We start from the raw sequence: 25,735 nt of genomic DNA on the forward strand, positions 1-25,735 counted from the left end.
TATTAGCCAGGAGAAAAGTTCTTGCTAGCAAACCACTCAGGAAAAATTACCTCTGCTAACAGAGACAGAAAAAAACCAAAATGCCCCAGCCAGAAACATCATCTCAGTAGGGAACACACTAACAGACAGGAGCTACCACAGTAAACAGAAGCACAGTCTGCAGTATCAAAACATTGTGGCATCCTGCTCCTTTTGATGCTTGCCCACTGCCAGCTGCGAAGTCTTCACGCTGCTGCTTTTATGCTCTGCAATGTGACATGAAGCTCTTCACAAAGCAGATACTCCCTGTACCTCTTACTAGGTCCCAGCTTTCAGCAGTAATCAGTCGCTGGAAATTTTCCTCTACCTTTTGCCACAAGAGGACTCCAGTCTCCAGTGGCTCCCGGGGACATGTTTGTGGTTTTTCTAACTAAGTTCTCCAGAGACCTGTTCCAGCAAACTAGCAATTAGGATCCTGGTTTAGCAGCAGCTCTGTTTTTCAAAATGTAAAATGAACAAACATGTTTTTTTCAGAGCTCTAAACAGACAGACTACTATTGGTTAATATTACTGTACCAAATATTACTGTATCCTGCAGCCGCAGGGAGGAGAGGAGAGAAGATCTAACAGGTAGCAATTGTGCAGCAAGATTGATTTCTTTAATTATTTTACAAACTCTTTTACAGACTTTTTTCTTCATAGTCTAATTGGACAAAGGATCAGTCACCCCCTGGGTGGACTGGCTAGAAATCCTAAACATCCATTGTCAAAATATTTTTCTACTGTACCATAAACATAGTTCTACAAGGTCGCAGGTGTTCATAGTTTATAGAACTTCTGCTAAGCTCTTCATGAGAGAGAAAAGTATCCCACGGGCTTAGAAAGAAGCAAGAAAATTCTTGCTAGCAGCATTTTTGTATCCACAGGTTAACAAGAAAGTCCTGCTCTGTCCAGATATGGCATTGAATGTTTTCGCTAAGGAACATTGCACTGGAAAACACTTGTGGGTAAAACTGATCTTTTCCTTATCATTAATTGTATACAGCTGTGTTGAAGCTTATGGCTAATCACAAAGACCCGTGTTTAATAACATTTTTTTAAACTCATTTGTTTTAAAGCTTCCTGCTTCTTATCTCACTATGTGCCATAAGCTCAAGGGCAAGTATCTTACAATGCTAACAACCGTTCATATGATGTCTGATTAATGTGGTTATGGCTGTAGAGCCAGTGTAAGTAATTATAATGATAGGAATATGATCCTCTCCATTTTCATTTTAATAGAGGCCAATAAATATATCTTGTGGCTTTAATGGTATTTAACCATTCTCTAGCCATGAACGGGAGCTTGTAGAACTATCGTAGATATGTTGTGAGATGCAGGAAAGCATAAAATGCAAGTCTGCTGGACTCTACAAAATGAATATGAGTTTATAGTTCACACAGGTGGGGTCTGAGCTCTGTTGGGGGAAAGAGGAGCTCATTCAGCAGTTGTGAAAGGTGGAGGATCTGAAAAGGAAGATGCACGGGAAAGCACTGCAACCATTTCCTAGGCAGGCTGCTGACCTGAGAGAACTGAGTGATGTCTGTTGCTGCAGCTCACCTCCCTGTCTGCATTTATCACAGTTTTTAGACAACACTGATACTGTGTTGTTGCACATCTCTAAGGGTTGTCATAAAAAGACAGGAGATAACTGCTTTCCAGTGTTCTGACTATCAAAGTCTTTGAGTTGCATTATTGGATTGTAAGGACTGGAGTAAACAGTTGAAACACCCTGACTTGACTCTCCCAGCACTAGAATTAAAGCTTACTGTGCTTTGCTGCTTTTGTCACCCTTGTTTATGATAGAGTTCAGACCAGTTTACAAGCCCTTTTAGGACAGAGCTATGTTGCTGTGGTGGGAACGTTAAGTGTTGCAAACACCGGCAAATGCCCAAAGGAAATAACACAGCTGCAAACCCCCTAAAAGGAACACTGATTTCTTGCAAAGGAGAGCTGAAGCCAGAAGGGTCCTCAGCTCTAACTGCAAGGTACATCCATCAGAGAGCTTTTGTCAAAGGGATATATCGTATCTGGGGGACACTGAAGAATTAGCTTTAAGCTAGGGAGCTCAGGTGGCGTTAGGACACAGCAAAGCTCACCCCAAGTGCAGGGCTGGGTTATGAGCTCTGTACTCCACATCTACCCACTCAGGGTTTTATGCACAGCTCAGGTGTATCTGCATGGACTGCAGACAGCACATAACCAGCAGATGTGTCCTCTGAATGCTTGTTAACGGAACAGACACTAGAGAGCTGTGAAAAATGGTCTTTAAAAATATTAGTGTTTGCCTTGTTTGGTCCCCCCATTTCTGTGGGGGACTTATAAAGGGATAACAGGTCCAGGTCCCAGCTTTGACAGACAGACAGGCAAGTGATGGATTGCTTTAAACCAGAGTCAGAGGACCCATCTGGTGCAAGGCCTGAAGACACAGCAAATGCAAGTTCTGGACTCCCTGGACCGTAAGAAATGCTGTGGCTGCATGATGCAAAGCATCAGTCTGAGGTAAATTTTCTCTGGTGGTCCAGTTTACAGACAAAATATTGACAATTTAACTGACAAGCATTGCTCTGTGTATCCATGTCACTAATGCCACACGCACTGTGCTAGAGCACATAGGAAAACAATGTATTATTATTTTTATGGGGGTCTCTAAGTTTTGACAGAAATAATTTTGGACGCTCAGTTTTTTATCAAATGAGTGGTGTGTGGCAATGTGGCAGTGAACAGAAGAAACACTAGTAATCATGGAATGAGTGCCTGATAAGAAAATAATTTAGTAGAAATCTTTCACCAAAGCACTTTTAGAAGGGTTTTAAAAAAACGTTTAAAATGGAAATCCCTGGGAAGTGAACTCTAAGTCCCACTGAGGTTCATGTAGGATGCTAAAAACTGTAGATCTCTGTACCAAACTAGCCGAGAAGCCACGGTGGGACAAAGCCAGTCTGGAGACAGACAGCCGGACCAATGTCAAGCCCATGGTTTAGTTAGAAAGACATTTGTACCAGACAAGGTGCTGGCAAACTACCTGGCTGCATTTGAATGTTCCAACTCTAAAAGCAGAAGGGTAAAGGGAGTGGAGGACACAGAAAGGATCCCAGTGTGGCCTGGAACGGACAGGACAGGAGGCAGCAGGGAGAGTGAGAAGGCAGTATGAAGCAGGGGGAGCTGCTTTGCTCTCTAAGAGGGTGGCTCAACCTGGCAGTGCCCAGGATGATGAGAGGCCTTGGCATCTCCATGCAGTGCCCTGCCCCATTGCACAGTACAGGCTTGCCCACAGGGTGAAGTTTTGGTGAGGATTAAGTCAAAATCCTGACTAACTTGAAGGAAGCTGGAATCATGACAACTCTCCACACCTTATGGATGATGGCAGAAATCACAACAAATACAGGTGAACTTAAAATCACCTGCCCTATGCAAGTGATTCAGGGGCTTATTTACAGGGTAGAGAAGGGCTGTGGTGACTCCTGAATAGCAGGGACAGCTTAGGGTGTGTGAGCTGTTCATAGTTTACGATCTGTTCATAGTTCTGCTTTGTACAAGAACTTCCAGGAAAGAGCAAAAATGGATGGTGACTTCTCCTTCCAGCACCATGCTCTACTCCTAGATAGGTATAGTGCATTCTGCTCTATGTCCCACTGAGCTCATTAGCAGAAAATCATCTACCTCTACTGCATTAGGTAAATGGGTATCAGTGGTGCAGGGTGAAGCCTTGTAGTCCGTGCATGGGCTGGAGTTGGCTGGAGGCAGTGAGCAAGAGAAATTGTGCCCTGGTCCAAGCTGAGCTTGCAGCTTTGGGTGAATTCAGGATTTTTCATTAAGATTTGGGAGACCTTTTCAAGTAATGAGTTGCTGGTTTTTAGCACTGGAAGCTGGCTTCCTGGGTAGTATGAGGAACATCAGAGCTAGTGGTCTTTGTCTTGGTTCAGAGGCTACACATACTAAAAAGAAAAAGGAGCTGGCTTTTTCTGTGAAGGGTGGGGTAGCAGAGCACTTCAGGCACATGATTTAAGGCTTCTGGTTTCAGGAGCATGAGTCTGAGCTTCATGCTGTATTTTGCACCAAAGCTTCAGCTGTACTTGGGTGATTCAGACTTTAGTGATGCAAATCAGACTCATGCTGCTCACATTATCCCTTCATGTGATTTCGGTTTCAGAAAGTTTGGGTGCCTTTTAACTCTGCTACCCCTTTTCCCATGGAGATGAAGGCGGTGTGAAGTCCGCTTGGCTTCTTGTTTTTGGTCCAGTGCTGAACCGTGGGACTCACAGAGTGAAGGCGAGAGGAAGCAGCACTTAAATGCGTGTGGCTGGGTCGTTTTCTGCCGTGATGCTTTACCAGATACGCTGCTGCCTGTAAAGTCATGCCTCCCCCGAAGGGCAGGCGGGCTGCGGCCAGGGATGCGATGATTGGACTGTCCTCCTCGTCTGGAGGAGCTTAGGGGTCCGTGCTTGCCATGGGATTGATTTTTCGCTCTGGATGCACAGGCGAAGCTGGGAGCGTGCCCAGCTGCGTGTCAGGGCTGCATATTGCACGGGCGCCTTTGAGCCACGGCGTCGGCGTGTGGCTGGATGCTGAGACAAACTGCTCCTGCAGCTGCAGGGCTTCGCCGTGGTGATTCCCCCAGGTTGGCTTTTCTCCATTATCTTGCGCGTGGCGTCAGTGAACCCCAGGGATGGCTTGCTGCCTGCTGGCCGGGGGGTCCGCCTGATTCTTGTTTAGGAGGTTGGTGGTTTTGCTTTATTTACTCTGCCTTGGCTTCAGGCTCTCCCTGTGCCGAGGAGAAGAAAGAAACAAACTGCGGGGAGTGTGGGGGGGAATAACAAACTGAAGGGAGCCGAGCTCCGGCCGGGAGAAGCCGGGGAGCTCCCCGGGGGCGCTCCCGCGGGGAGCCGAGCACCGCGCCAGCTCCGCGCCGCGCCGATCCCGCCCGGATTTTGCACGTTTCCTTTCCTTTTTTTTCCCCCCCTCCGCTCCGTTTTTATTTTTTTCTCCCTCTATTTTTCTTCTCCATTCCCCCCTCTCTTCCCTCCCTCTCTCCCTAGCGTGGTTGGATCAGTCTTTTGGTATTTCCTGCCGCCGCCTCCCCCGAGCAGCTGTCCGGCCGCGGCCCGGCGCTGCGCGCTTTCCGTGCCGCCGGGGCAGCGAGCGGCTCGGCGGGGCCCACGCGTGTCCCCGCTCCCGTCCCACGCGTGTCCCGGCGATGCGGCGGCGGGGCGCGGCGTGCTGAGGGCGGCACCGCGCGGGGGCTCGGCCGCCCCGGCCAGGTAAGACGCGCCGGGCTTCCCCCCTGCCCCCAAAAGCCACGTCCTCCCCCGAACCCCCCAAAGCCATCCTCCCCGAAATACTCTATAAAAGCATATACCACTCCCCGCCCTAAATTATCCTAATAAATCCATTCCCCCGCCTCCCGTGCTAGCTGTTCTTCTTGTACCCCGCGCTGCCAGGTTGCCTGTTTTTAAGTATAACGTGGTACCCCAGCGTCGTCTTGCGAGCGGCGTGATTTTGGTGAGGGCCTGAGCGCTGGGAGGGTAACCCTGCCGCCTCTGCCCGTGCTTTGTGCCCAGGTTGTGCGTCGCCGTTTCTACGTGTGCCTTTTGGGGTTTGGCGATGGGAGCTGTGGGGTGACCCCCCTGCCCCCCGACATCTCGGCATGGCAGGGCTGGGGGGCCAGCAAGAGGCCGGTGTGGCGTGTGGATGGCGTGCTGTCAAGGAGACCTGATTTCTTTAGACATGTGGGAATATCTGGTAGGTGGAACGCATTTTTAATGTACTTCTTCCAGCATGGTGAGGAACTAGTAAGGAGACCGCACTGTTACTACTTGGCTACATTTAATTGACAATAGTAATTACCTTTCCTATAGGCGCTTTGACAGATACCACAGTGGAGACCAGAAGCATCACTATCTAAAAACCAGATTTTGGAAAGCTTCGTTTGGAAATGCTTTTAGCTTGCACTAAGTGAAGCAAGGCAGCATTCCTAGAGAAATAAAAATATAAGCACGTGCAACTGTCTGCTGGATCAGAAACCGTATTTTTCAAGTGCTATGCAAACCTAAAGTGTTGTAGTGTGAAACAATTGTTTAACATAAGTGAGGGGGAAAGTTCTTTAAACTGTGTAGTCACCTCATTGCATCCAGCTGCAGCAGTATCTTTGTTGTCAAAATATTCCTTCCCCCTCCTTGCACTGATGTACGAGATAACAACAGTATTCAGCAATGTCTGTACAGCAGAGAACAGCCACTGCATTGGATGTGTCCCCAGCTGCCACCTTTCCTCCTTGGCAGCAAGTTTCCAAAGCGGTGTGAGTGGGGAGGGAGAGACAGAAGCCTCAAGCCAGGCTTTGTGTGTGGTAAGTTCTCTTGCCAGAAGAGAAGAATGGGTGTTCTCGGCTGGGCAGCTCCTAGTGGGATGGGAGGTGACCCTGGGAGTGTCCCCATCCCGGCCGGGCAAGCAGGGGGACAGCTGAGCTGGGCTGAAAGGGCGTGGGGGCAGCAAGGGAGTCAGTTTCAGCTCCAGGGGTTACTTTGTGGCACTATTGATGGAGGTACAGACACCAGTTCTGTGATTGCAGGGAGAAAATGCAGGCCATAGTCCTGCCCACCGCCTATTTTGGTTTGAAGTGGACAAAGTGAACCTAAGGAATGATTTAATCATGGTGATGCATGAAAGTAACTGAAAGGCGGATTTACTGCTCTAATCTTTTCATGGTGCTTAATATAATTTTCATGTGCTTTATTGCAAAACTGATTCATCAGGTGAGTGGGAGGGAGGCTTGTACAGTACAGGTGGTTCAGTTTCCATTGCTGGATTAGATATTTAGCAAGGTGCTTTCTTGGCTACAGCAGGAGCAAAATGGCTCTCTGATACAGTGCTGTGGTTTGGAACCCAGGATATCTCTAAGGAAAGGCCCTTCCTATAATCGGTAAAGTGCAGTGTTTGAAATCAGTGTGCCGTGCTCAGAGCAAAACTGAGACCCGACTAATTCTTACTATGTTCATAGATCATAAAAATTTTGGTTACGCTAATCTGAATTGGGTTAGACTCACTTCATGTCCAAGAGAGCTGTTACCTGCTGGAGGGAATTGTGAGATTGTCAGTGTTGCCAGTGCTGAAGGTCTTTTAGTGCTGGATCTGGGGCTGAAGAGGTAAAAATGAAACTGCCCTGAAGTGTGTCAGCAGGGCCCTGCTGCTTCCGAGCTGCGGAGCACAGACCCGCCTGTGCAACTGCACAGGTTTGTGCTATTTGATCTCCTGTTTTATTTGGGGGAAAAGCTGCATTTAGTGTTTTTTCTCCTGACCTCCCTGCCTTTGGAGCATTAATAGCACAGTGTTTTCTCAACCAGAAAGGCTGCTCCTCACGCCTCCACTCCTCAACATGAGATGTCTCTGGCAGCACATTGTAGGTGTTTGTGCATGCCTGCTGTGGTTACTAAGGTAAAGGAAACACAAGAAGCAGCTGAGGGAATGGGAACAATCCAAATGCCAAATACACACGAGTTTGGGCAGGAATGACGGTGACCTGCTCTGCCAGCATGTCTCAGTGTGGGTCTGGGCTTGCTCACTCCTCATGGAGGCTCCTGACTGTCACTGTGTTTATGCTGTGCTTTGGAGCACCAGGCGTCTGAGACAGAGCAAACTCCTCCCAGGTGCTGCTCAGCCCTCATTTTGGAGCTGTGTGGTTGTGGTGCATTTAATTGTACAGGGCTGTGTCCAAATCACAGGTTCTGCCTTCATCCCAGCTCCTCCCCACCACTGTGGCTCTTTCTGGTCATGCAATGAAGGAGGAAGGAGACAACCATCCTGAAAAACACCCTTTTGATAAGTAGCTGCTGAGCCTCTGTGGAGGACTAAGGAGCAGTGTACAAACTGCCCAGGTTTCCACATTTTTAAATTATTGAAATACTCTTTCTCTGCTCAAGGCGTGGGAGTGTTGTGCTTGCATCAGGTGGCTCCAGGAACTGTATATGCATCTGTGTAATACAAAAAGATCAAGGGACAAGAAGGGAATATTCTGCAAAATTGGAAGCAGCTAACAGCAGGCTAGTAAGAGTTACTTGTAAATGGTTTCTGTCCATCACAGAAGGGGAGTGATGTGAAAGGGGGATTTATTTTTTTTTTAGGTTAGAATAGTCCGGCTGCTTGTGTGGTGGTGCTTTTTAATCTCTTTCAAGCTGCATAAAAAACATGGGCATATCCCTTGTTCTTTAGTCTCAGAGTTTATAGAGCTACAGTTGAAATTGTGCCATTTTTTTCCTTTGCACTCCTTTCGGATTGAAGGATTTATATGTGTATAAATCAAAGTCTGAATTGAAAAGGCTCAGTTCTCCTCTTTGTTTAATAAACAGACAGCTGTATACCTGGGCTTTCTTTTTGCAATGTGTCACTGAGGTCTGTGCTCTGTTCCAATATCAATAACTTTACCGTGCTGGCAATCTTCTTGATAGTAGTTTTTCTATGTGTTTTGTTAAACTCCATGCCAAGCTTCAACTTACTGGGAATTGACTGCAGGGCTTTATGAGTTTGCGTGTTTTGGCAACCCAGTTTGCATGATTATAGCATCAGAGAAAAATTAACCCGCTAAAGGCAAGAGAGAAATACTCACATCCTTAATAAACTGGGACGTGTGCAGGTCTCCTTGGAGGGGGGGAGGGGGGGAATCAACATGGAGCCTGCCTGCTTCATCCTATCTGATCTGTCAGTGAATCAATCAATGTGAAATTGTACCCCCAAGGAATAATGTAATAGCTATTTTATGTGTATTCCCAAACTGGAATGCTACTGTAGTAGAGTCCTGAAGGGTGTGCTGTCTAAATCGATCAGCAGAGGCCGAGATAAAAGCAGACATGCTGCTTATCTATCAGATGTGGCAGAGAGGCATCGCGGGATGAAATGTCTCGTTCTGTGTTGAGTGGAAAGCTTAAATGTGAACTTGGTCCTTCTGCATCCCAGCACTTCAGGCACAAAAGCTGTGTCCTGCTAGCTCTCCTTCAGTTTTCTCTCGGCAAAATCATGAGATTGCTCTAAAAAGCACTTTAATTGTCATGCTAATGAATTTTGTTCCAGACAACTGTTGTAGTGTCATTGTTCCTTCCGACCTGCAGTACTGCAGAAACAGCTTGGCTTTTGTTATCTGTGTTGTTTGATGCCAGTTAAGAGTGCAAAGCCTATGCTAGGATTGCTTTGTTGAATTGATTTGCTCTTTTCTCAGATAAAAATGATGGGGAATTCTCTCCACGCAGCAATATATAGCCACGTCCCAGTAAGGAGACGAAGGAAATTCTACTCCATTGCATGGTGTGGGTAACTGTTGATCATTGTGGGTAATCTTGGCAGAATGAAAAGAACCATTTAAATTTTTTTTGTTATTGTTTTGATATTTTTGTACTTTCTCTTTTTGGTATGACTTCAGCATCAGGAGAGAATCACTTTTATGTAGTAGTAGGAGGTCACCAAGGCTTTTGTACACTTTATCAAACATTGCACAGCTCATTCGGGGAGCTGCTGCTGGCTCATCTGTAAAACCCCTGAAATGTGAATGTGAAATTGCCACTGGAATTAATGCTCTGTCAGGGTGATTATTCTGGCAAGCTCCTGGCATGGATGCAAATAAATGAGATTTCCATTTTATAAGGTGAATCTTTCTGTCTTTTCTTGCTGTGTTGCCTCGAAAAAGAACCTCATGCACTGCTGTAAGCCTGACAGTTGCTGATGCAGTGAATTATTTTTTTTTCCCTTACCCTACTAAGGAAAGTAATCTGGATTTGCAGATCATTTCATGACCTTTTCTTTCATATGTGGGTCAAAGACAGTTCAGGTCTAAGCAATTTTTTTTTTTTTTTTGTAAATTTGTAAATCCTTACTTGGACTATGAAGGCTTTCAGTGAGCACTGAATGCACTGTACAGATTACAGTGCTAGTGGGCAAGGCAGTAATTTAAACTGCCTTCCATGGAGTTCTGTTATTGTCAGTCTAGAGCAGGACACAGGTGTGTTAGATATGAAATACACAGTCTTTGTATTTTACAGTTTCCTTTATAGTAGATTTCCTTCTTTCCATTTAACATCTGTCATTTGGCCCAGCCTCCTTGTCTTGCTCTGACTTTGTAACCTTTCTCATTGAAGAGGAGATCTAATTTGATAAGGATGTGTATAATCATGTATAAGATTGTTTTGTTTTGTTTTAATTCAGGTTCAGTGGATGCAAATGAGGCCCAATTTCTTGGTTGTTGAGGAGGTTTTTTGGGGTTGTGGGTTTTGGTTTGGTTTGGTTGTTCTGGGGTTTTTTTGACTGACGAGCCACCCAGGCTTTGTTGCCTGTAATCAAACTGCTGTTACTGCCTGAATTTCTCTCTGGACTCCAGGTCATGGGACGCACCTTGGCACACCTGCACTCATTTTTTAATACCTGTATTTATTCATACACCTATGCATTGCAGTAGACTTGGGGAGCTCCACTTGTGGACAGGGCTGGAGGCTGTGTAAACCAAGCCTAGACTGTCAGGCATCTAACCTAGTTTTTCCCAAGCTGGTGTTCAAGTTCTGTCTTGTGGAATCCCTCAGCGTAGGTGCTGAAAGCTTTCTTTTCCAAGAGGGTGAGGTGCGCTGAGAAGCTGGGTGATCCCCTAGCCATGAGTATATCTGAGAAGCGTAGTGTAGGGTCTCTCATTTCTGAGTACCCTGAGAAGGTACATGGCCAGGGTGTGTCAATCACCTTTCCATGCCTTTTTCATCCTCTCTCTGCCTGGATTATGTGTTCTTTGGTCTTTGTTCAAGGTCTCTCATTGTAAATTCACACAATATTTAATGCAGCATTGTCTTGGATTCTGCTGGGCTGTTCTGCAATATAAATAAAAAGAACCTCATTATGTAAGCAAGATACTGAATAACTTGTCTAAATGAGCTAAGACAGTGGGTGCAACAGTGGCAGTTTTATTCTCTTTGAACAGGTGCATCCCCATGAGGAAATAAAAGGTAGGTAGGGACCAAGTTGAGAAATATTGAGCAACAACAGGCTGTGACTCAGAAGCAATTTAACCATATTAATCCCCACAGCACTAAAGGTTCCTTTTCCCAGAAATGCACAATATGCTGTTCTCTGCCATAAAGCTGTTGTTAGCTGACATCGCTGTGTTAACATAAGACTTGCTGTTACCCACAAGATGCACAGTTAGCAGAGAGCAGTTCCAGTGCTGGCTGCTAATTATTGCTAATGTTCCCCCAGTTGTTGAAAAGCAATATATTAAAGATGTCTCCTGCTTAATATTTTATGCCTGATGGCTGGTATGCTTATGTTGTGTTAAAAATAATGCTTCTAGTATCACTCCAAGTATTATCAAGCCAGCATTTGATTTATTTAGGAGAACACAGAACAACCATTTACCAAAAGGCTCTCTTGAGTACCTGTTGTAGATGCTCTGTGTTTTTATTTTTTTTCAGAGTGGCAGTGTGGAAATTTATGGCTTTTGGTTTTGTTTATCGTGACCCTCTCAAAGTCTGTGTGTTTTCCCATTGACTTCATGGCAGCCAAGTCTTTTTATCCTGTATGTCTCTTGCAGAAATCAGATTAATGATGCATCATTAGCCAGAGAGAGCTTTTGCTGAAAGCACACAAAGGCAATAATTTACCTTGTGATTTTATAAAATGCAGATTTTTTCCCCCTCATATTAGAAAAGAAAAGTGTTGGGGTGAAGGCAAGTGAACAGAGAATTGGTGCTCAAGTACTATCTCTGCACTGCGAGAGGGACGCTGCGATATCATTAATGAGATTCTCCCGTTTTCCCTTGGAGATGTGGTATTGAATTTAGAAATAGAATTTGAACAATTTTCCACTGAACATCTCACTTTTCTGCTCACTGAATAGCTACAAACCCTTATTGTTTAATAGCTAGCTTCACTTTTAACTGATAGAGTTTCATAGAGGTAAGATAATAGCTCTGAAAAAGTAAGACTTTTTCTAGACACTATTTAATTTACCATAATTATATTAAGTGCTAAATTGAAGGAGGCTTTTCTAGTTAAGATGAGGATAATGAATAGTTGTGCATTATTACTGTAGCCATGATGGGGGAAGGAAGAAGTGATTTAAGTTTTGCTCAAGACAGATAGAAAGAAAACCTGCCCCAATGTGGTCCTTAATAATTTATTTTCCCCTCTCTATTGCTGACTGCCAGGTTTTGCTAGAAGAGTTTTCTGCCCTTTGTACCTCAGGGATGCAGCAGTTCATGAAAGGAAACAGCAGGCACTCCAAGTGAAAATGACTGTGGAAATAGCGTGAAGAAGCAGATTGCACCCTCCAGCCAAGCCTGAAGCTACACAAGCAGGGGCACACCCAGCAAATGCCATTGCAGCTCTGAAGGCACTGCAGTGGAGCATGGCTCCCCGGAGGCTCTGCTCCCTCCGTGCTTTGCCCACACTGCAGAGAAAGCCGTGGTTTGCTGCTCTTTTCTGCTTGGAGCAAGTTGCAACATCTTGAGTCCCTGGGCAGGTTGAGTGGGTGCACCCCAGCTCTCCGTGCCATCCGCCAGCACCCGCCTCTGCTGCTCTTCCCGTGCTGGAGCTGCGGCAGCTGGTGCTGTTGCTTCCCTCTGCCCCCCTTGTTTGAGAGCCTGAGCAGATCACAAGGTGTGCAGTTGTGTACCCCATGTAAAAACACACCAGCTCACTGTCTTGGCATATTTGATGCAACTGAGAATGGCTTCTTTTATGCCACTTTTAAGGTGGAGCTGCTGTAAGCACAACCTGCCTCTCCATATGGATGAAAGTGATTTATTTGGGGCAGGCTTTCACTGTGTCTTTGGAAGTTGATGCCGTCCAAGGGGAAAACCAAAATATGTCCCCTCATTTATTCACCTCTGTACCCTGGGGTCTGAGACACCACTTCTGTGCAGTATTTCTTGCTGTCCTGGTAGGGCTCCTGCTAAGTTGATCCACAGGGACTTATCCCATACAAGCATTTATCTCCTGGGAGTTGCACTCGGGCCGTGCTCTTACCTCTCAAAGTCTATCAAGAGTACATGTGATTGTATTTGACACTTGTGATCTGGGCTAGATGTGAACCCCTGGGGAAAGGCAGTGTGTGAATTATTTAATCTCTTGAGCATTCCAGGCCCCTGTATAAAAAGCATTAAGCAATATGGGGCTTTTTCTTGCTTTAAGAGAAGGGCTGTGTCAGCCTTGCTTAAACTCTCAGAAAGCTGAGTACTTTGAGCACTAAACTTCATACCATTGTTCCAAATTCATTGGAGTGCAATTACGGGGCACCAATGTAAGCAGTGTTTGCTCCCAGGTGGACCAGAAATATTCCTGATAAACCTTCTGTTTTCTTCCCTTCTTTCCCTCCTTCCCTTCTCCAGTATTTTGGTTCTTCTGGATTGAGACAGGTTGAGGCAATGCAAGTAGGATAATTTTGTGGTTAGGGCATTTGGCTTTGAAATCAGAAGATCAGTGTTAGTCCCTGCTTCCATCACAGACCTCCTGTAGCTGTGGGGAGATTGCTTGCACCTCTGTGCCTCTGTCTGCACCAGAAAAATAACAAAGTAAGTTTTGGGGTTGGGTTTTATTTATTTTCCTGTGTTGGCCTACAGGGCTCTGTTATGAGGGCACGGAGAGGGTCTGATCTCCTCTTGGGGCTATTTGGCATTGTCTGCTGGCTCAGATCCAGCCAGAGTATGCTTGTTTACTCTCTGGATAAAGCTACTAGGAAGCCTTCAGGTACAGCTTCTTTCTTTCTTTTTTTTTCACTACCATTCTTTTGTCATGCTTTTTGCTTTCATTTAACGTCAAAATTAAATGCTGAGTTAAGTAGTGTAGCTTTTAATAATGTGTAGAAAATGAGCTGAGCTGCACGCATAGATGGTGCCCATAGGAAGCCTGGAATTATTCCGTAGTGTTTTTAATGGGCAGTCCTACTGCGCTGTGAGCTGTTGGCTCCGTGAGGCTGTCTTAGATGAGGCTCCCAGTACTGTAAATATCTGAGCCACTTAGCTTTGAGTACCAGGAAACGAAACGGCACATGAAATAATAAAAAGGTTTATTTTACTGAAGTCTGCAAAACAGTATTTTCTTCAGGCTGATTTGGAAGTGGACCTTAGAAGAGTTAAGTGGAGAAGAAATGCAGTGTTTGGGGCTAGAAATGTTTAACGAGCAGCACGAGCTGCCCGCCGCTGGCTGCTCTGCTGCTTGATTACAGCGCAGCGAGGTGCAGGGCTCGGGCAGCTGGAGAAAGGCTCTGCAACGCTTGGCATGGTCATCTCCTCAGGTGCTTATCTGGTGAGAAAGAGGACTCAGGTAGGAAGGCTGGAGTTTGCTTTCTGGACAATGCAGCTTTTCTTTGCATCCTGGATTTTAAAGCCAGATGTATCAGTCCTATCCCAGTCATTTCACTTTGCGTCTGCCAGGATTTTAGCCTGGGATTTCTTAAATCTAGTAATTTTTGGTTGAGTTACAGCATTTTTCCTAAGGCAGGTAGTGCCTTTAAATTTCTGTTGGTGATTCTTTTGTGCTCTTCAGAAATGTGTGCAAATGGTAGTTTTCTTTACAGTAAAAGATATGTGCTTTCTCTCTAAATCTGGCATTTTTCTACCTTCTTTTTTTCCAGCTGACATCTTTTCCCTCTAAGTGATTGCAGGCTATGATCAGGTGATCCCTTAAATGTCTTTGATTAGTTAAGTAGGTTGAACATCTTAAGTCTCATTGCAGTTGATTTAAGACTTGGAGACAGCCTTATGGTTTTTTGCTGGGTCCTTTCCAATTTTTCATGCTGCCATACTTCAGGTAAGAATGAAGATCGCATGTGTTATGTCAGCAGTCATCTTGCAGCTGTCACATACAAAAGTAAGGCTGCATTCTGGCTCTTGCTCTTTTTGTTCCTTCCCTCCTTGTTTATGCTTCCAGGAACTGAGCAAGCCCTGTTCACCCACGGTATTGCACTTGGCATGCAGACTCTGTTAGTTATCTATATTTCTTTATAAATCAGAGCTGGTTTGGAAAGCTAAGGTATGTGTCTGGACAGAGAGGAGGGGGTGTTTTGGTCTGGTGTGTGGCAACACAAAGTTATTTATCATAGATTGTGCTCTCCGCACTTTAATAATCTGCTGACATTTTGCCAGTAATAAAAAGGTCAAGGAAGAAAAGTTGCTTCCTACAAATCATGGCATTTGATTGTTCTTGTTATTAAACAGAGCATGGTTTCCTTGCAACAAAATTTCAGCCATCCCCAGCTTTGTAGAAGACGAATTACCAGCGGGTACAAATGTATAAAAATGAGAAAGCAGCTTTCTTTTGATACTGCTGGTCCCTATTCCAGTGATTTGTCCTTTCCTGTAGCAGGGTATGGGGAAGATGCAAGAAAAAAAGTGTCCCTTGGATGTTGAATATAGTAGCAGAAAGAAATTATTAGAAGTTGATGCTTGAAAAATGAGATATTAAGTTGATTTAAAAGGCCAAAGTCATCCCCATAGTCTAGGGTTCACAAAAAGTTACATATTCCTAATTTTTAGGAATGGCTTTCTGTGTCACCTATTAAGAATGCTGTGTTATGTCCAAAGCACAGTAATTCAGGGAAACACAACATTGTATCCTCTTTTTTTTTGTCCTTTTGCTACAAACTTCCCTATTGATTTTTGTTCTCTGAGATGCCTCAGCTTGAAACTGCAGTGCTGTTTTTATTGTAACTCCACGTGGTGCTTTCTGATACAGAGATCACTCCGTTGGAGGCAAGGCTCTGGCTTAAATGTAACAGTGGTGGTTGGGCACTGGATAAGCATCAGCAGTCAAGTTGGAGATGCTTGGACGCCATCCCTGATGGGGACCCTGGGTGGATGTGAGGGAGCTCAAAGGGAAAAGGTTACTGTTGGTGAGGGCAGCAGGCCCTGGGGGCAGGTTGGTGAGTGTTAGTGCTGTGAATTAGAGTCGTTTGTTAGTTTGCACAAGAAGCAGCAGAGCTGGTGTATTTTTTTTTTTTTTTTTACAGAAAATGAACAAAAGTGTCTTGCAGGGGAGTGCCAGCTTGTTTCTCTTGTAGCAGGGCATTTGATGCTACCCTTCCCTAAAGCACCCCTGTAGATACCTAAGAATGCACGTCTAAAAAAGCTGAATTATAACAATTATATGGTCATGGTGGACAGAAGAATTATGTACTGCAGTTCTTGCTGCCAAATTCAAAATGAATTTGAATGTAAATCCTTTCAAAAAGGGGGTGTGTAGAAAGGTCTGTATTAGGGGGATACAGCTTTTGTAGTCTCTGTCAGAGAGAGTCAGTTTTTTTAGGTTTTTAGTCTAATTACATGAAAGTCCAGTGGGCAGAAGCTGCATATTTAGCTACCCAGGAATTCAATATTACTATTAATTGGTGTTGGAAACAAGCCACATCCACCTGAAATAGATTTATTTCAAAAAAATGCTGTTTTGCCACTTGAATTACTTCAGCCGGTTGAATTACTTCACTCTTGGGCAACTCGATGGGTTTTACTTTTTTACAGAGCCTTATATATGTTGGTCCTGGCCATGTGTGATGCACTGTAAAATGCTGAAATGTGCTGGAGCTGGAACAATCCATTGGCTGTGAGGGGGCTAAAGGACCATTTCCAGCTTCCTGCCATCCCAAGGAACATGGGGAATTGCATTCAGGCCTCCTTTTCTAGTTTTTTGTATTTAAATGTTTTAAAGGGTTGCGCAGGATAATGTAGTGTGTTTCTGTACTTGCTTTGTATCAAACAGACATGCTGCTCCTTTTCACCCAGCAGATGTGTGCAGAGTACCTAAGCAGACTTAAGAGAAAACCCCTAAGGGTTTGTATTTAGCACACAAACAACAAAATCTTCAGCTTTGCCTTTAAAGTAACTTTCTTAGGATGGCTTACGTCTGGAGCTCATTCTTTCCTCTCTATGCCCATTTCTACTGTAAGAAAGGATGCAGAAGGTTTCCCATGTGAAAGCATCCGGCGCTGCTCTGTTTGGGTTTGTGTACTCATCCTCCTGCTCTCTGGACTGTGTCTCTCACAGAATATAGTCATTTCCGCTCCTAAATTCTTTGTTTAATCAGCACTGGCAGGCTGAGAGATAAAGGTGGAAACTTTGAATGAGACTGGAGAAATGGTCCTAATTTTAGGAAGGTTTGAGTTGAACAGGAAGGGAGCAGGTGGGCAGGATGCTCTGGGGCAAACACACAGTGTAATGTGCCTGTGTGCATGCAACAGTCATATCTTCCTTACAAGTCTGTTGAATGGATGTTACATTTCTCATTAATCAGACACCAGTGTTATCCTGGGAATTTCTGTGGCTTGTCTCCACCCCACTTAAAACTGGACTTAATGAGCAGCTTCTGGAAAGTGGGGGGGAAAAAGTACGTCATGCCTGCCACTGTTTCCGTTCACAGCTCATTTACTGGGCCTTTTCTTGATATATTCACTAGTTCTTCTCAGACTTTGGAAGGATTGTTTACAAAAGAAATTTATCAGGTGGTGTTTTTTCGTAAATGTAATTCAAGGAAATGTCTCCCACTGCTATTTAAAAACTAATACAAAATCAGGCAGTTTTTTGCAGCTATCAGAGGCTATGTCAATGGCCACAGAAAACAGAGGGAGCCAAGGAAAAAAAGGCAGGGTAATACCATGGCATTTGAAACACTATTTTGTTTTCATTCAGATATTTTTAGCTAATGGTGATTTTTTTCCTTTATGTGAATTGATGTGTTGTGTCAGTGGTAGAAGCTGCCAGCATAGATGTCTGTCCCAGGAAAGAGATACCAGTTGACATTGAATACATTCCAAGGGCTGCTGGATAAAATTATGTTAAGAAATGCTTCAGCAACTCTCCTCATTAGTAGTAATAAAATCCAGATTTAAAATTGCAGCCCCAGTTAAATCAAGGTTTAATTAGTCTTGCAACAACACACAGCCTTTGCTTTATTTCCACACCTATCTTCCTGCAGCTTCAAACATCCTAGGTAGACATGTTGCTTTGCTTTGTTTGCTGCAGTCCTTCCCAGGAGAAGTGATCCAAATACTTTCAAAGACTGATCGATTGTTTCCAATATCTCCTTAGCTTGCAATGGATTTTTTCTTTTTGATTCTATATATCCATTTAAGTTCTGATCTAAATCCCACTGAAGTTATGTTGGTAGTGGGGGGACACTGGGGAACAGGCACAGGTAGATGATGGGAACAAGTAGGAAATCAAGCTCATGGGTTGTACTCATGGCTTGAATATGTAAAGGCATTATCTTCATACACATTTGGGCTTTCACTGTAGTCCAGTTTTTCTGAGCCTTGCACCTTTCACGGACTGACAGTGTGATGCAGTGTTGGGGACTTGCCATGTTTGTAGGTGAACCAGGACATGCCTTTTACTAGGTGTTCATGGATTTTCCGGTATTCCACACAACAGCTGCTCTACAAGTGTAAAATGATGCAAAATGTGTGTAAAAACAGGGCAGAGGACCTTCCTGACTCTTCCAGGGCATGTAGAGCACAGGTACCTTGTGCTGAAACTTTTTTTTCCCATGAAGTTTTATTTGCCAAGCCCCCCAGCATGGTATGTATCCAGCACTGTCCCTTCTGGAGCAAGCAAAACTGGGAGCAGTTCTACAGCATCTTTTAAAAAAAAAAATAGCACTAGGGACACACACACAAAAAAATCCTGTTCTTTGATGGATAAATGAAGACAGCCCCAGGACTGACATAATTTGTATGCTTTCCTTTTTCAGTGCTGTCGCTGGGGAAAATAACAGCATGCCTGCTTGCTGTCCAGAGATCTGCTGTGCCAAAGCAAATAGTTGGCAGCAAGTGGCAAGCAGAGAAGGCACCAAGGTATTTGATGGATGAGTGTTCCTCCCCCAAGCAGAGAGGAGCATTTGTGAGAAGCTAGTGATATACTGTGGTTGAAATGGCCCATTCACTGGATAAAATTCCCAATCAAGTTGCCCAGGAGAGACTTGAACAGCTGGTGTAGGAGCAGAAATCGCTATAGATAAATCAGGTTGGCATGTAAATGACTGTGGGCCCTGGACAGGCCCTGATACTGTTTTTTCTCTGTGGATGAAGTCAGGGAAGATTTCACTGGGTGATAACTGATGTTTGTTTCCCCCAGCTTCTTGCCTTCCTCTTACAGATGCCTCAGTTCATTAGAAACAAGGTGCTCGGCCTGTTTCGCTACTGTTGAGATTTGGCATTGCAGCAGTGTCCCAAAGTCCTTACCCTGTCTGGTCAGGGCAAGGTGCTGCTCAGACAGCTCCCAGAGCTGGTGGTCTGGGACAGTAATAAGCTAGATGGAGAGCTGCAGCATCGCTGTGGGTGAGCGTGGCTGCTGAAGAGCTCTCCAGAAGTGGGAGCAGTTCCAGCTGGCTGTGAGGGTGGAGGCAGGCTCCTGTGTTATAATTACAAAGGCGGGTGTTTAATTGCTGCTGCCTGCTTCAGAGGTGTGCTGTAAATTAAGAAGGTGCTTTACAATAGCAGCATTTAACTTCTTCCTGTCATCTGCTTTTGTTTTAGTTGATCTGGGCTGGGATTTATCAAGGGAGGCTTTCTGAGCTCTGTAAATCCCTTGAAAGAGCATGGGCACTGGGTTCCTAACTGTCCTGGAGGTGACTTATGTTCCTAAGGCAGGAAAATCGGGCTCTTCTGCACATCTGTTTGTGCAAGCCCACTGTGTCCCACATATAAAATCCAGGGACTAGTTGAGCTGATGTGAGAGGAAGCTGGTCCATCTTCTTTGTGTTTCATAAACCGAGGAACATCCTGAGGCTACATGATTGCTGGATGTAAGGGAAGAGGAGGGAGTGTGCAGCTGGAGGGATGTGCAGTTCAGTGGGGCATTGAACTGCAGCCCTTTAAAAATTGCTGATGGGAGAGTGGGCAAAATAGTGTCCTATTTTGGGACTGCTAGCTATTCTTCCAGCTTTTTTTCCCCAAATTTAAATGAGACAAGAGACCAATTCAAGGCTGGAGAGACAGATTGCTTATGACTAGGTGTTCAAAATTAAAGCTCTAGTATGTGGGTATAGTCAAAATAGCTGTGACGATGCTTCTCAAAAAGTACCTTGCTCATCCATTTGTTAGCGATAATATTAAAGATTAAGGAAAATTTCGTCAGTCTTGGAGATCTCGAGGATGTTAGAAATTGTGAAACTCAGCTTAAAAATAGAAACTTTAAGGAGGGGGGTTAAGAAGCCTTCTTTACTGTTGAATTTTTAAAATTCTAGTTTATGTTCCACACACACTTCCAAGCTTTTTTTTTCCTCCAGCTAGAAAGGTGGGGCTTTTTTCAGGTTTTACTAACACACAAACGTTTTTTTCAAAGCAGTCCCCTGAGGTTTAACAGGAAAAAAAATACTGTGAAATTGATTACAGAATGTCAAATCATGGCAGCCCGAGTTGAAACACAAAATAGAGCCAATATCTCTTTAGTATCCTCTTTTGCATACCCCAAAGTGTTAAAGTTTGTAAATAGCAGCTTTAGTGCCAGGGGAAGGCGTTTGTTTGAGCGCAGAACAAATTATATTGGACTTAAGTCCAAGATAGTACCATGGATGTATCACAGGCCTCCCCACTGGCACGTGAGCTGTGTGGATATGTGCAGATAAGAGCAGTGGATATAGGTTTGTCCATAGGAAGAGGTCAGTACTGGCACACTTACTTGTAACGTGGAGGCAAGGTAGCTGCGTGTGCCAGGTGCTCCTCCTGCCCTGCTCCGTTCCCAGGGGCAGGCAGAGTTCATAGCCATGTGCATAAACTGCACCTGGTGCTTGGAGCAGGGCACTTGCAGGTGCTTTTTATACAACTCTGTGCCGTGCCTTCCTTCCTTGGCTGTAATTGGCAGGCTTCATTCAGGAGAAGGCTCTCGCCAGTTGGTGTGGTGGTAATTAAAGTCACTGTTACATGTTATAATAGTGTGTGTTGTGTACTCTTTGGGGGAAGAAGGGAAAATAGGTGAGGAAATGGTACCTTTGAAGAAGAGGAGTGGTTGTGCCAATTATCCTGGATGAGCTGTTCAGTGACAGTTAATCCATGTGAGTGAAAACAAGTCCTCTGTGATGCTGTGCCAAGGTCAGGAATTTGAGCTCCGTTTGAAGAGTGAAAGTTACAGTCTTGCAGATTAGTGCTCCTTAGAAGAAAACATCTCTATTGAATAAATTGAAGCGGAGCTTTTCCCACTGTGTCATCCATATAATCTTCTCTCTTTGATGACCAGAAAAGGACAAGGGCAGAGTAGAGTTAAGACCCCCTTATATGAATTGTTCCACAACTCAGGGGCGTAACACAGTGGGTTTGTGAAACTTGTCTCAGAGTGAGTATGTCCACATTCATGCCTTTGCATGCAGGCTGCCAGGGGAGATCAAGCAATGTGTGCACTTGATTTTGCATGAGAACAGCTACTGTAAAGATACATTATCCTTTGCCATCCGTGGTGTCAACAGAGCTGAACTGATTTGTACCACCTGGAGCTTCTGTTCAGTATGCTGCTGCATTTTTAGCAGGTGGAAAATGGTCATATTTAGAAAGGTGACTGACATGATTTCGTCTGTATTTTCTCATGTTGCAAACACGATTGAGTCAGGACTTAATATGTTGGGGGTTGAGCTACATTTGCAGTACTGTTCTAGTACCTGGTAATTTGGGGTATCTGGTTCACTCATATGACTCCCTCTATTGTGCAGAACAAGGTCACTTTCCTTTCTGTCTCTGCCTTCTGTTTATTTAACCAGACACTATCTTGTAAACATTTTGTTCAATATCTGTGACATCATTTTCAGTTCACTTCATATGTGGGTTATATGTGTTTGTCCGTGTCCCCATGCCCACCTCTCCACCCTCTCATTGTTAGTGGATATGCTCTATAGGCTATCCAGAGATTGACATTTAATTTTAGTCTCTGAAAAATGATGCTATTGGTTCCATGATAGAGTGCAGTTTGTAGGGCATGTGATCTGTGATGCCAACCAAGGAGACGCCCCTTTATCTCACTACATTGACCTTGCTGATATGTAATGACACCCACTGTAGTATGTACTAGTACTGTTTATCCATAGCAGAGGATAAACACAGTACTTTCTGTATATAGCTTTTTTCTTTAATGTAGTAGTTTCGTATAAATGACACTGTTTTCATGCAGAGATTGCTATCTGCCTGCACAGACGGACACATTAGGCCTTGGATTTGGAATCTCATTGACTTCATTATCCACTTATATTGCTGTGCTTGAACAAACAAGTCCCCAGTAAATAAAATGGCATAATGTAATTTACACATGCCTCTCCTGGAAAGTGTGTGTATGGAAGGCAATTGTTAGGCCTTAAAGGTTGTTACCTCTGGGCATTAAGAGCTTGTTCATTCAAAGAACCAAACTGGATGGATTGGTCCTTGCTGCACCTCAGCACCATCAGTACCTCTAGTGCAGTGTGAAAGTAAACATTGAGGACCTGAATTCCTTTGGAAATGGCTCCCAGCAACTTCTTTCCTTATTGCTGATCCATCTAGGGAAAGTCATTACCATTTGACTCTTTTCTAACTTATCCATAAGTAATTTATCATTTTCTCTCAGTCTTGGGCTGTTTTTCCTTGCATGCTTGTGGCGATACTCCCGTCTGTCACTGAGGCACTGTAAGCTTAATTAGTATGTCCCAAAGGCACTGGAAAACCTGAAGGGCTGTATTTGGTCGGGCGTAAAATACCATTGTCAGACAGTAGGATTTTTCAGTGGGAATACCCTACTGCTCACATATAATTGAAACCAGATTTTTCCAGAGCATCTGACTTGCATACTGGAGAGCTGCAAGTACAGACACACCCTGTAATTGCATAAATCAGAATGAATCTAAGGGGGACAAAGTCTATTGAAGTTATGTTTTGGAAGGCAGGATTGCTGTTAATATTTTGAGGTTTGGTGGTTTTTGAACTGTTTGTGAACAGAAAAGCTGCCATTGCTCTGAGAAATCTCTGTCCACGTTCCTGACAGGGGATAAGCTGAAGCAGTTTTGGGAATGGGGCTTGGGGCTCCCTTTGCTGCTTGCTGAACAGAGTCACTCACACCAAGACAAGCACCAGTGCTGTGTAGCATGCACCAAAGCCGCCGGGCCAGAAGGGCAGTGCAAATCAGATAAAGCCAGTTCTTGAACAGCTTGAGCTCTATGCTTTTCTAAATCAGAACATTAATGTCAAATTCCTTATAAATACCAGTCAGTGCATAGCTGCACTGACCTGGCATTGCTGTTCTGGTCTGCTGGGTGGGAGAGCAGGGTCCAGCTGTTCCCCCATGTGCCAGAAAGATGGAGGAATATTGTGGGTTTGCATCTCAAAAGCAATTATCTGCATTTCCCCCCAGCCTGAAGCAATGGATCACCCTCTTCTTAGCATGGTGAAGAATGTGTCTAGTCAGCGCTGGGGGAAATTCTGGAATAGTCCAGGAGTGCCAGGCATGCAGACACAATACCGGCATTGGCAAATCTGCGTGAATAGCTTTGGAGCGCTGTAATGTGGGCTGCAAATGGCAAGGCTGACTCCTCACACAGACCACAGATCCATCACTTTGAAATGTCAGGCTTTTGTCACCCAAAATAGTCTTTTGTCTTCTTTCCCCATGCATGATACACGGAATTTTTTCCCTTTTGCTTTGTGTCTTACAGTGTAACTGGAAAAGAGCCTGTGCAGTTCACACTGAGAAGCTCAGCTAGGAAGAAAGGCTCCTTCCTAATTGCTTGTTGACCAAAGAGATGCAGGCGCAGCTGAGCTGTGGTCAAGGCAGGAAACCAAGAGCCAGCTCTTGGGACTGCTGGTAGAGTGTTGTGATGTTCTGCCCTGCAATGCTGTGTCTGTACGGTCTGGGAGAGCCCCAAACCGAATTTTCCCTTTTCAGTGGCTAGAGTGACAGTCATGGCCCTGACTGTCAGATTGGCACTTTTGGTGACAGGATTGTGAGAGTGGTTTCTCTCCCTCCCGCTTACCTGCATGAGTCAGGCTTGTGTGGATCCTCTGTGAAAACACAGTATGTGGTGTTAGCAAGAGGCAGCTGTGATCCCCCTCAGTTTCTTGGCTGTGGTGATTTTCTGAGTCTTGATTAAATGTGGTGTGGTCCATATGTGAGTTCAAGTCTCAGAAGGGAAAGAAAAAGCAAGTTTCTATTTTTACACATATGCTTGTACCACCAGAATTATAGCACCTACTGAAGTGTAGTACATGCTCCAACTCTCATCTGGTTTTGAGGTTGAGGACTGTGCTACACAATGAGCAGTGGGAGGGGTTTCAGGGTGTTCCCAGTAGCATTTTTGTTTCCAGATAAGGATTGTGCTTTGCAGATACAGTCTCCACTTGTGGAGTGACTTCCAGTTCCTGTGCTCTGTTTCATGTTGTGGAGCAGTTATGGAGTATGCAAACTGCATTGCCTTCAGATGAAACCAAGTTGTGTTTATGATAACCAGAAGAGATAGTCCAGAGCGAAACCTGTCCTGTAACTTGATTCCTTAATCTGGATGCATCTGCAGTGTTGGTAATTACAGTTCATGAGTTTGGATCTTCATGTTTGGGAAAGGCATCAGCCCATCAGCAGCCTTGGAGAAATCAGGCTGGTGTTAGAGTCATCAGCCCATGTGCTGTGTGGGAGCCTGGAGGAGACGTGTTGTCTGAGGACCTTTCAAAACGAAGATTAAAAGGGCTGAAGTATTGTGGGTTATCACATTGCTCCTAAGGTTAGCCCCAGCAGAGTGGAACATATTTTTCATGTGGTTGCTGATGCTGTTGAGTTCTGACCAACAACTGTCAGAGCTCAGTTTCATTCTTGTGGGTCTTCTGTGCTCCAGGGCACACTGGGGGCTTTTGGCCTTCTCAAAACTGGAGTTCAGTATTTGTGTTTTTTCTTGCAGCTACACTTGATCTCCTAGGAGATGGTACTCTTGTGCTCTTTCAGCACAGTTATTACTTACAAATATCACAGAAGAAGCCCAGCATACTGAGAATTGTCTTGGCAGCAAAGTACATGAAGAGCACACTTTAATTTTTAAATTTAATCTCTAAATATGCTTTTCTCCTTTTAGATTTGGTATCTTTCCTATATAATTTAATTTCAGGTAAGAAAGGGTGGGTTGACAAGGGCTTAGTTTTTTGGTTTTGTTCTTACCTCACCATTCTTCTACTCTTCTTGGGTTAGCTTCACATGCACAAGCTGATTCTGTGGAAGGAGGTGTACAAACCCAACCACCTCTATGCTCCACATTGTTTGGTTCTTTTAAGGTTTGAACATAAATGCTTCTTCCCCTTTTACCAGGAGGCAGGGCATGAGCACTGTGTAACTCTGAGTGAGCAGCAGAGGAAAGTGGCTGTGTCCCTGTTCATGGCAGGCTATCCAGTGCTGAAGAGCACACCAGAGTAGCTTTTCCTGAGCAAGTTTGCAATGCCTTTCTTAGCACTGTCATGTCCCTTTTTCATATGCCACTGTCCCTTTCATGTAAATTGAGGAACCCCAGCAGCTCTCATTTCCAGCACGAGACGTGTGAAGGAAAGAGTGTATTTCTGGGAACATATTAAATAAAATCCCCACATCAAGCATAACTTCAGCAGAAGAAAAGAGGATATTCCCTCCTTGCCCCATTGATGTAGGTTGTAATTGATTGGCTCTGTCACGTGTAAGGCTTGAAAAGTCTACTAAGAGTCTCTTAGGATGATCACAGTTGAATGTGACCAAGTTAATCATCCCATACTATCTTCTTATGCATCCTAACATTGCGTCAGAGGGT

General features: G+C 44.5%; 1 protein-coding gene across 9 annotated transcripts in view; it reads left to right on the plus strand.

Moving 5' to 3' along the window:
- The window catches only part of LOC121669610 (oxysterol-binding protein-related protein 5-like), a 138,717-nt gene that overhangs the window by 34,758 nt on the left and 78,224 nt on the right, over positions 1-25,735 (plus strand). The window contains exons 1-2 of one of the 9 annotated variants that reach the window (XM_042038767.1): positions 5,184-5,280; positions 5,581-5,761. The exons of 3 other annotated variants lie outside the window; for them this stretch is intronic. In XM_042038767.1, coding sequence (XP_041894701.1) covers positions 5,711-5,761 — 51 coding nt within the window. In that variant the 5' untranslated portion in view covers positions 5,184-5,280; positions 5,581-5,710. 5 more of the 9 variants (XM_042038771.1, XM_042038772.1, XM_042038766.1 and 2 more) reach the window with 5 other exon arrangements.

The sequence above is a fragment of the Corvus kubaryi genome, unplaced genomic scaffold (genome assembly GCF_017639235.1).
Source record: "Corvus kubaryi isolate FWS band 111438036 unplaced genomic scaffold, C.kubaryi_AGA036_p1.0 37392, whole genome shotgun sequence".
NCBI lineage: Eukaryota > Metazoa > Chordata > Aves > Passeriformes > Corvidae > Corvus > Corvus kubaryi.